Raw genomic sequence first — 11,582 nt, forward strand, 5'->3', positions numbered from 1 at the left:
TCTCTCTCTCTCTCTCTCGCTCTCTCTCACTCAATCTCTCCATCTGTGATACACGCTGTACAAGAAGAATTGCATGCTGGGGGTTTACTGTATTGGGTTTGTATTGGGTTCTGCAGTTGTAGGTTTCATGTAGCTTTTCATAAACTTCAAGGATTGTAGTTTGAAGCTTTCAAACTGGTGTTGTCATGTTGTGTTTTTTTGGTCCAAAGAGTCAAAGTTCACTCCTCCAGCATGTTCTGATATAGTCGTTCTGGGAGCCCTTTGGAAGGAGACTGCTCACGGCTGATTCAGAGGTGCTGTTAGGAAACATTTTCACGTTGCGTAATCATAATCACAACAATGCTCGTGATTGTGTACGACAACAAACCACGTCTCAACTGTCAGTGGCCAGATGCGATTATGAACCTATTTATTGAACCGTCTGCTCATGGAGCAGGATAATGAACAATCTAGCTAGTTAGCGCCTCCATCTCCGAACCGGTGCGAGGTCGGCAGTAGCTCAGTAGGTAGAGCGCATTGACGGGTTGCTAGTTCGATCCCCGACTCCCGACGAGCTGACCGTCGGTGTGTGAATGTGTGCACGTACTCTTGAATGTCGCTTTGGCTAAATGCCCTAAATGTAATGGCGTCGTTCTTGTTCAGTCATCGGACCCTCCGGCCTTCTGCTCAGCTGACTCCTGAACAAGGAGAAACCGCTGGTCATATTTACACACTAGGCCCCGCCGGTTAAGAATAGCCCTGATATCAAGGGGACGGCTCTTCCTCTGTAAAGATCGGCCCCCTCGTATCACCCTGGAGCCCACACACAGCTGCACTGAGGAAGAGGAGGGAGAAACGCTTTAACAGGGTTTGGGGGGAGGGAGGGAGGAAGGAGAGGGAGGTGGGGGAGGGTGTGTGTGCGGGCCGGGGGGGATGGGGCTTGGGTCGAGAGACGGGGATGAGTGACAGATCCTGGCTGCGCCCTTGAAGAGCAACCTCGCGGTAGATCAGACTGACAGTTGGTCATAACGAGTAGCGATGGGTTTCAGCTATTCAAAAATATTTATTACAAAACTTTGAATATCAGATTACGTATTTGAAGCTGTTGTGGTGTTCGCTGTGATTGTTTTTACGTTTCAAAATTGAAGAGTAAACTTCTTGAGGCGGGCTATCGAAAGATCGGGGTTTGGGTTGTGTTCCAACTGAACATTTTTGATTGACAGTGCTGGTGGTCTGCCAGCCCGCCCACACGCTGCCCTCAGCTGTTGCTATTGGCTGTAACCCTTGAGGAATGGGTCATTGAGTCTCCATGGCTCTCACAGAGGAATGCTTGGTACTATGGTGGTAGAGTGGGTCTCCCTGCAGAAGTGATTTCCGTAATCCATCCGGTGGGTAGCGATACGACACTGGAAGGGAACTTTTATTCCCAATAAATGTCTATATATATAACTCTTTAAATAACCTAAAGAATAATCAAAAAATACATTAAAATTAAATTCGAAATTAAACATAATTTCCTAAGAATAAAACTGAAGCCATCAGCAAAGTTATTTAATGTAATAATTCTCTGAAACTATTTAAACCTCATATGCAGACTTAAAATTGGTTTTAAATGACGAACTGTAACATAACGAGAGTATCCATCAGAGAACAGAACTGCTCTCCTCAACCGCTCACGGCCAGACCAGAACCTCAGACTCTCTACCTCCAAGAAGCCGGTCCTTCCTCTGTTAAAACACAAACGGCTCAGAGACCTCCCCTCTGTGGCCCTCGTAGCCAAAGGCCTGTGTCCCAGCACGCCCGTCGTGGAATCGCTTCCTCCTTTAACCTTGAACTTTCCTGCAATGCGGGGAGCTAGCTCCAGCCAGGCAGCTTGAGCCGTCCCAGACGGGTGTCTCGTGTGTGGCTGGTATTCCCGTCGGGATGCTTCCCTGCTTCGTCACAAACCCCGGTTCGAGGGCTGTTAGGTAGGGCCGACCGTGCCCAAAGACTCCGAGGCCGTGGGAGATGGATCACGGAGGGAGGGGGGGGGGGGGGGGGGGGGGAGAGATAAGGCCGGGGGACAGCGCTCTGCCCTGGGATCGGTTCCGCGGGGGCCTGGGAAGCATGGAACCGTGAGGACAGTAGCCTGGGAGCGTGCATGAATGGCAATCGCTTGAATGAGAGGTGCATAACTTTGCGGCCTTATTTACATTCCTGCTGCTCTTCTGGAATTCTGTAGCATGGAGCGGGAGCGAGCGGGTCCCGTGGGTAGGAGTGGAGGAGAGGTGTGGTCCCGCTCTCTCCGAGGAATGGAAATGCGCTACCGTGTCATCGAGACAGGGAAGCCAGTAGCAGGAAGCTGGCAACTGATACGCTTTTTTTATTTTGTAATTACACCCTTGGATCAATGGCGCACTTTTATTTTGTTGCGTAAACGTATCGTGTGTTTGAGGCGTGGGGATTCCTGAACTGGCAACTGACGCTTCAGGGACATACTTTAAGTATTTGTTGCGCATACTTTTATTTTGGACAACCTTTGTCTTCGTAAATATTATTTTTTTCGTTTGGGTCTGTGCATATGTGTGCATGCGTGTGTGCGTGCGTATGTGTTTGTGTGTGTGTGTGTGTGTGTGCGTGCGTGCGTATGTGTTTGTGTGTGCGTGTGCGTGTGTGTGTGTGTGCATGTGCGTGTGTATGTGTGCGTGTGTGTGTGTGTGTGTGTGCGTATGTGTGTGCACATGTTATTTTTAGTGGGGGCCTCACCACGACCATGTCCTTCTGTTGTTCCCGCTCTAAACTTGGCCCCGGAATCGCGGCGATGTGTTATATACTTAAATACATATCTGCTGTATCAGCTATCAGAAGATCAGTTGTCACACTTCTTCCAGAACAATCCCTTGTGTGTCCCGTGGTTGTTGTTGTTGTCGTTGAATACGACTTCCACCAACGGATAACTGACTCACCACAATCAAATTAAACCTAAAAAGCTATCGGGTTGTTACCCGATAACCCTTCCTGGTTTTAACAGGAATAGGATTGAACCGTTCAACAGAAGATATTATTTTATCGCTCAACAGAGAATAAGATTTGTTGGTTCTGCAGGACTCAGTGCTGTGGATGATTTGGTGGATTAGTGGGTGTGGGTGTTGTGTGGGTATGTGTGTGTGTGTGTCTGTGTGTGTGTGTGTTTGTATGGGTGTGTACGCGTCTGGGTGTGTGCGTGTGCCTGTGTGTGTATATGTGTACGTGTGTGTGTGTTTGTGTGTATCTCTGTATCAGTGTGTATGTGTGCCTGTGTATGTGTGTATCTCTGTATCAGTGTGTGTGCGTGTATGTGTGTGTTTGCCTGTGTGTGTCTGTGTGTGTATGTGTGTTTGTATGTGTGTTTGTATGGGTGTGTATGTGTGTGTGTGCGTGTGCCTGTGTGTGTCTGTGTGTGTATGTGTGTTTGTATGGGTGTGTATGTGTAGATGTGTGTGTGTGCGTGTGCCTGTGTGTGTGTGTGTGCATGCGTGTGTGTGTCTGTGTGTATGTGTGTATCTCTGTATCAGTGTGTAAATGTGTGTGCGCGGGTGTGTCTTGGTGGCGTTGCTCTAAAGGAGGTCCCATGAGCGCCCCAGAGGTAGTAAACCAGAGCATAACGTCCCCTCTGACGGGGCCCTGATCACTGGCTCCCAGCGCCAGGGCAACGGTACCGGGGAGGGACGCGGGTTCGATTCCCCGCTGATGCTGCATTCCGCCAAGAACAACCACCACTGTTTTCCAGACCCTGTGATGCAGACTCCTAAATTGGACAATCCACCACCCGCCCCCTCCTCCCTGCAAACACACCCCCTCTCTCTGGGCCTTCTCTCTCTCTCTCTCTCCCCCGCTCTCTCCCCCGCTCTCCCACACACGCTGCTCCCACTCACCCCCCCCCCCCCCCCCCCCCCCCCCCCTCTCCTCCCATGGATGCAACGCCTGCTCTCGTGTCCTTATTTGGGTAGAGGTGCTCTGCCTCTCTCTCTGTGTGTCTCTCTCTCTCTCCCTCTCTCTCTCTCTCTCTCTCTCTCTCTCTCTGTGTCGCTCTGCCTCTCTCTCTCTCTCTCTCTCTCTCTCTCTCTCTCTCTCTCTCTCTCTCTCTCTCTCTCTCTCTCTCTCTCTCTCTCTCTCTCTCTCTCTGTGTGCCTCTCTCTCTCTCTCTCTCTCTCTCTCTCTCTCTCTCTCTCTCTCTCTCTCTCTCTCTCTCTCTCTCTCTCTCTCTCTCTGTCTCTCTCTCTCTCTCTCTCTCTCTCTCTCTCTCTCTCTCTCTCTCTCTCTCTCTCTCTCTCTGTCGCTCTCCTCTCTCTCTCCCTCTCTCTCTCTCTGTCGCTCTCTCTCTCTCTCTCCCTCTCTCTCTCTCTCTCTCTCTCTCTCTCTCTCTCTCTGTCGCTCTCTCTCTCTCTCTCTCTCTCTCTCTCGTTCTCTCTCTCTTTCTATGACTCTCCTTCTCTGTCCTCCCTCTCTCCCCTCTCTCTCCCACTGGGCTCCCATGCTGCAGAGGCAGGGAGGGGGTAGAGGAGGGAGAGGAGGGGTAGGAGGGAGGGAGGGAGGGAGGAGAGGGAGGGGGAGGAACAGTGTTCGCTCCCTTCTTAATAAGGACATGTCTGGAATTCAGGCCCTGCTCTCTCCGAAGAGTAGCTCTCACACACGCACAAACACAAACACACACACACCCAAACACACACACACACACACACACACACACACACACACACACACACACACACACACACACACACACACACACACACACACACACACACACACACACACACACACAAACAGACACACACATAGCCACACATATAGCCACACATATGCTCCCAAAAAACACACACAAAGACACACAAACTATACACACACAGAACTCTAACCCACTCTCATAAGCGCTTTCGAGGTCATGGTTCCACACGATCTCAAAACAAGAAACACACAAAAAACACACACACACACACACACACACACACACACACACACACACAGACGCGCGTGCAGTTCCCTCCATCAAATGGCTGATATTGTTGTTTGTTTATCCCCTTGGGCCTGAGCCAGGCAGCCATGCGGTCGCTCTATGCTGGAAATCATATTCTGTGTCTACTGCTATTGTGACAGCAGCCGAACGTATTGTAATTAAGGCCGCAGTGGAGAGGGACAAGGGCTTGGCTAACGGCTAATGGCCTGCTATACGATCTAGTATCTATCATCGTTTATTACTATCGAGCAGCGTTGAGATGGTAATTTGCATGTCATGTTCAAGTCCAATTGCTTTGTGTTTTGATGACTCACTCAGAAAGTTAATCCAGTAATAATATTAGCCTGGGTTCACTAATAAAGCACATATATATATATATTAGTCACTCAGAGTGTAGGATTTGATTGTTGTCTGCCTAACTTGAAATTCAAGTTTCGGTTAAAAGCGCCAGAGAAATATGAATGGTTGGTTCGCACACATGAGTCAATTAGCATCTTGCTAATGTCATTAGCTATACGTTTCTCGCTCTCTCTTCCTCTCCCCCCCTCTTTCTCTCTCCCCCCCTCTCTCTCTCTCTCTCTCCCACTCTCTCCCCCCTCCCCCCCTCTCTTTCTCTCTCTCTCTCTCCCCCCTCTCTCTCTCTGTGAATACGATCTGGTACGTCATGGTAATGCTGTGAACAGCTGATAGTGAGCTGAGTAAACTGAGTCTAGCCGGCATCGTGTTGGGATCACAGGCAGTCGTCATGTGGTTCCTGGCTCCAGTTCCCTAGCCCCTAACTCCTATACCCTATCTCCTACCTCCTAGACTCTCGCTCCCTATCCCCTAGCACCTATACTCTAGCTCCCTATCTCTTACCTCCTAGACTCTCGCTCCCTATCCCCATACCTCCTATACTCTAGCTCCCTATCTCCTAACTCCTATCCCCTACCGTCTGTTCCCTCCCTCCTATACTCTAGCTCCCTATACTCTATATCTCCTGCTGCGAGCCGTAGCAGTGTTGGGGTTTAACCCCTTGACCCTAGGGCCCCCAAAGGGCCCGAGAGGTCACCCATAGCCAGGAACCTCTAAACTGGAATGGTCTTTCTCTCACTGGCTGCTGGGTGTTCTTTTTCATTCTTTAACCACTGAAGAGTTTGGCCACAAATTTAGGCCCAATCCCATTTCTACCCCTTACCCCTTCCCCTTACCCCTCCCCCTTGTTTTGAAGGGGTAAGGGGAAGGGGTAAGAGTAGAAATGGGATTGGGCCTTAGGACTTCACCACCCTCGTGTGTGGAGGACCACTGGGTAGTGGTGGTGCTGAGAACTGACTTGAACCTTAGATTTCCTTCTATCGTTCTGTTTTTATTGGGCATCATTAAGGATTGTTGTCGGTGGTGGAGACGGAACTATTCAGTCAGCTGCTTCTAGTTACTTCACTCTCTGGTCCTTTGTTTTTATGAAGGCTCTTTGAGGCAAGGGGTTAATACTAGAAATAAAGACGCCGGAATCCATATGTGACTAACTCTGATGACTAATATATTAGGCATACAATTAGTCAGAGTTTTACGATTGGCCGCATGGATAATTGCTGGTTTCATGTTTTTGTGTTGCTGTCTCACCCTGATACTTTATACGTCAGCTAGTGTGCGTCCAACACAAGAAAAACAAAAGAAAGTAAAAAAAAAAAAAATATATATTTTTTTTTTTTCTAAAACATTTTAATTCAACCCCAAATCTGTTTTCAGGGCGTATTTTCCTTCGCCCCTAAGAACCGCAGATTTCTGACATTGCCCCTTATTTATCCAACATGTGTATTTTTGTCAACACAAGCAGAAACACAAGCGTTTGAACGACGCGCGGCACGACGAGGAGAGAGTGCCCAAGGCGTCCCGGGACTGCGGTGAGCTCACTGGCTCTCCCAAACAATACGAGTCTGTGGAGCCATCCTGTAAAGTACTTAAGATGTGTGCTCCGGCACGGGGCCCTGGCTCCACCGCACTGGGGGCCCGCTTCACACACCACAAGCATTCTGGGGCCAGTGCTGATTACTCAGCTCTTTAAACTTTACATTTGATGGAATATCTTGAATTCATTTGGAGAGTCCTGGAGGAAATGAATACAAGGAAATAAATGGAGCGGATTATAGCGCTCGTTAGGGGAAAGTGTTGTTACATGTGACATTAAAGGAAGACGTTTAGTTCAGGAATAAAGGTAATAGAAGGTAATTAAGGCGAGTGGATTTATATTTCATTTCTTTCGAGTTGCGAGCCGTAAAGTGGGTTTGCGAGGCAGAGAAGATGAGCCTGCGACATAGGCGTGTACGTACTGGCCCAGCTCACGGCTAGCCTTTTCCACAGCAGTGCAAAAACAGCACAAAAATAATAGCTATGAGCGGAACGCATGGCAGGCCTGTACACCAATCCGTTTTAGGAGAAATTAACCAAAGCTAAACACGCATGTAACAACGTTCATTCAGGCAAAGCAGAGGCCCGAGGTCACCAAACCTGCGGCGCGGCTTTTTTCTTCCTGTGCCGTGATTCAACGGCCGAGTCATAACTTGGCTCCAACAAACTCTCCCCCCCTACACCTTTTGTCTTGAGTAACATCCTGACATATATGGAGAAACACTGGCCGGGCAGGGTTGATCTCTCGTTAGAAAGAAAAAGTCTATTGTTATCCATGCGTCTTCACCCCGCAACATCGGCCCCGTCTATAGATTCAGCGTTGCGGAGGTAATTTCTTGCCCAGAGTTCTGCCTATGCTTGTAGCCTACAGATTGAGAAAGAGGTTCTCTGTGCAACGTCCAAGCATCTGGGCAAACACGCGTGAAATCGAATCAGTTTGGAAATCAAACCTCTCCTCTTTTTGTTTTCTCCTCTTTCAGGTAACAGACTGTGATGCATACTTTTGGGATGTCTGTTGGTGGTTGGACACAGCGTGTGAGCATGACTTCACCTGCTGTGTGTGCCTGAGCAGGGGAAATATCGGAGCTTTGGTTGATGCCAGCCAGAGCCATAAAGGGCAGATTTACAGAAATCTTTACTCTGCGCTTTGACCTGGCAAATTGTAGCTCCACCTCCGGTGAACCTGTGTCCAGTACCGCTGGCCACAGCCGACGCCAGAGCCTTTATCCTCGGAGTTAAGCCTCGTGTTTGAAGCTGTTGGATTTACACAATCTCTGCTGAATCCCCTCTTGTGTTGCGGAGCCCAGAACAACACTACCTCCCCATGTGTGTGTGGGTAGAAAATACCTGTTTTTCAAAACAAGAGCGCGACTGTTGATCTTGTCTGGTGTAATCTTCCGCGTTGTGCAACGCGAGGGGTGCCCCGGGTCAACTCAATCACGGTGAACAAACAAATTAAAGGCTAAAGCGCACCATCTGACCATTGATCCAGGCTAGCTCTCACACACGCTGCTCGTTTTAGACGTTGTACCTCCACATGGCCCGTGGTCAGCCAGACCCCCTAACCCTAATCCAGTTGGGTCTTTTATTTCTGTTCCATTCTATTCTGTTTTAACTTCTCTGATTAGCACTGTTGTATTTGCTGCTGTTACCACCTTAATCTAAATCTCAGGGACTGCAAAAGTCCTGTTTTATGTTGAGAATAAAGTCTAGAAGGATAACCCTCTCTTCTCTTTTCCCCTCTCCACCATCCTCTCCCCTCTCCCCTCTCCCCTCTCCCCTCCTCTCTCCTCTCTCTCCCTTCTCCCCCTCCTCCCTCTCCCTCCCCTCTCTTCCCTCCCCCCCCCCTCCTCCCCCCTCCCTCCTCCCTCCCCCACCCTCCTCTCCTCTCCTCCCCTCCTCCCTCTCCCCCCTTCTCCCTCCTCCCTCCCCCCACCCTCCTCTCCTCCTCCCCTCCTCCCCCCTCCCTCCTCCCTCCCCCCACCCTCCTCGCTCTCCCCCCTCCTCCCCTCCTCTCCTCCCTCCTCCCTCCCCCCACCCTCCTCTCCTCCTCCCCTCCTCCCCCCTCCCTCCTCCCTCCCCCCACCCTCCTCCCTCTCCCCCTCCTCCCCTCCTCCCTCCTCCCTCCTCGCTCCCCCCGCCCTCCTCCCTCTCCTCCCTCTCCCCCCTCCTCCCCTCCTCCCCCCTCCCTCCTCCCTCCCCCCACCCTCCTCCCTCTCCTCCCTCTCCCCCCCCCTCCCCTCCTCCCCCCTCCCTCCTCCCTCCCCCCACCCTCCTCCCTCTCCTCCCCCCTCCCTCCTCCCTCCCCCCACCCTCCTCCCTCTCCCCCCTCCTCCCCTCCTCCCCTCCTCCCCTCCTCCCCTCCTCCCTCCTCCCTCCTCCCTCCCCAGCACCGCTGACAGCTGGGCTCCCTGCCGGCCCAGGGGGCGTCGCCACCATTGCGTCCAACGACTGGAGCGCCAACGGCAGCCCGGAGGATGGGCTGGACGCGGACAACGAGGAGCTGGACAAGGCCATGGACGGGGACGCCGAGGGCGTCTGGAGCCCCGACATCGAGCAGAGCTTCCAGGAGGCGCTCGCCATCTACCCGCCCTGCGGCCGCCGCAAGATCATCCTGTCGGACGAGGGCAAGATGTACGGTGAGTGGTACCCGTGGGGGGGGAGAGACGGGTGAGAACGCAGGGGAGACGGGTGAGGTGGAGGTGAGAGACGGGTGAGGTGGAATCGGTTGACGTGGAAACAGAGGAGAGGAGATGAGGTTCAGATGAAAAGGGGGATGCGATCAGACGATGACATCGGATGGTACTTTATTCCCACCCCAGCGCAGAGTCTACCCCAGACAAGGTTAACACCCTCGTACAGAAAGACATGGACGTGTGTTGAATGGTGCTGCTCACACAGCCCGCGATTAACGCAACTCAAATGTCTTCGTCAGGGGTTTGAATGCGACTGGGTCTCCCCCTGCTAAGAAATGTTTGAAGTGTGTTCACTTTTAGGCGGGAAATCTCTCCCATAAAAAACAAACTTCCACTCATGCACACTTCCAACACTTGCGTTGTTCACCATAAACCTCGACTCCCTCACCCCCAAAAACGCGATACCCAATCGCCACCCTGCCTCGCTCTGTGGTGTCCCGGGTGTCCCATGCGTGCTGAGCCTTGCTCTGCTCCTCAGAGCCTTACCGAGGCCTCCTCCCACGCACGGAGCTCCACTCCAACAAGCCCGGGCCTGTCTGTGGTCTGACCCAGAGGCTGGTTCAACCAGTCACACCAGCGAGGGCCCTTACAACACGTCTCAGAGCATCTCCGCTCCCCTCGCCGTCGGTTTAACACCTGCCAGCTCTCTGTTCAAAACAGGTTTACCACGACACCCCCTCCCACCCCTCCGCCACCCCCGCCACCACCACCTCCTCCACCTCCACCTCAATAGCCTGCTTTCCAAAACCTGCTCTGTGATAATGGCCTCCTCTAACCCTCGGTGTGTTTCCTGTCGGGCCTGAAGCGCCCCGGCGCCCCGGGGCTACGAGTTGGAGTTTAAACGCTCGCTTGACTCATCGTCGACAATTAGCCCAGCGGGAGACTTCGGCGGAGAAATCCCTTCGATTGTTCTGCGAGTGATTTGAGTGGGATCTATAGGGTCCTGGAACGGCTCCGTTTCCTGCCGTGCGTTCATTAAATCGCAGGTGTCGATCGTTTAATACGCAGAGATCCTGCCTCCAGATGGAGAGAGCTGGCAGAGCCGAGATGCATAACAACCGGCATCCAGGTGCCTGGGATTGAACGCATTCGCGTGACATTGGGTTGTTCTCTTTCCCCTCTCCCACCGACGTGTTGGAGGGGAGAGGAGGCAGAGAGAGAGAGAGAGAGCAGGGTTAAAACTGTACCGAAGCGCCGCGGTGGAAGTCAAAGTCGGAGGGAAGCGATGCTGCGTCGACGATTGAAGGGATTATTTTGTATGACTTGGACCCGGCTTCTCCTTCCTGTTTTGGCTTTCCACTGACCTCATCAAACCTCCGCGGCGGTTTTAGAAATCATGTCGTTTTTTTTTTTATTATCGCAATACAACCCCCCCACGCACCCACCTCCCCCCCTAGCCTTGCTTTGTAAGCCTTCCCTTACCCTCTAATTACTGTCCGTGTCCCATAAACTCAATTTGAGTCCTGTTTCACTGTAACCATAAAAATAAACAGCCATCAAAGTTTGCAGCCTGTTCTGTTCCACGGTATACGTTGTGGAGCAGCGTTAGTGTTTGTTATTAGAACCCGTGCGTCGCGCCCAGCTCGCCCTCCGCGTCCGAATTCCTCTGCGCTGATTCAGAGGCCGAGACAGAAACCGCCGCGATTCCTTTCATCTCCCTTCGCTGAGCGCGCAGGCACCGCCTCGTACCTGAGACGACCCCGTGCGATACCCTGTCCCGGCCGTCGCCTCGCGCTCATCGGCTCATCCTCCTACAGAAGAAGATGATGCCGAAGAAGAAGAAGACTACAGTTGAGGATGTTTGGGGGGGAGATAGAGAGAACGGATCCGTCAGCGTCGACATTAATGAGACCGGGGCTGAGTCTGCTTCCACTTAGCGACGCTCGCTCCGAGATCCAAGTCAATAAATAGAGCCAGGCCTTGTTGTATTTGCTGCTCAAAGCGGTCGCGTTTTAGAAGGACACGGCAGCAGTGGTGGTGAAGGACCCGGCTCGGGTGCTTTGTCCACAAGGAGGAGGAGGCAGACGGGGTGGGGGGGGGGGGGG

At 52.0% G+C, this 11,582-nt stretch overlaps 1 protein-coding gene across 1 annotated transcript in view; it reads left to right on the top strand.

The window, feature by feature from the left end:
- tead3b (TEA domain family member 3 b) overlaps positions 1-11,582 on the top strand; it is a gene marked incomplete in the record, with an annotated part of 32,265 nt that overhangs the window by 7,204 nt on the left and 13,479 nt on the right. The window contains 1 exon segment of the mRNA XM_030374288.1: positions 9,232-9,480. Within this exon segment, the coding sequence (XP_030230148.1) occupies positions 9,357-9,480 (124 nt within the window).

The sequence above is a fragment of the Gadus morhua genome, chromosome 13, assembly GCF_902167405.1.
Source record: "Gadus morhua chromosome 13, gadMor3.0, whole genome shotgun sequence".
In the NCBI taxonomy this organism is placed as follows: domain Eukaryota; kingdom Metazoa; phylum Chordata; class Actinopteri; order Gadiformes; family Gadidae; genus Gadus; species Gadus morhua.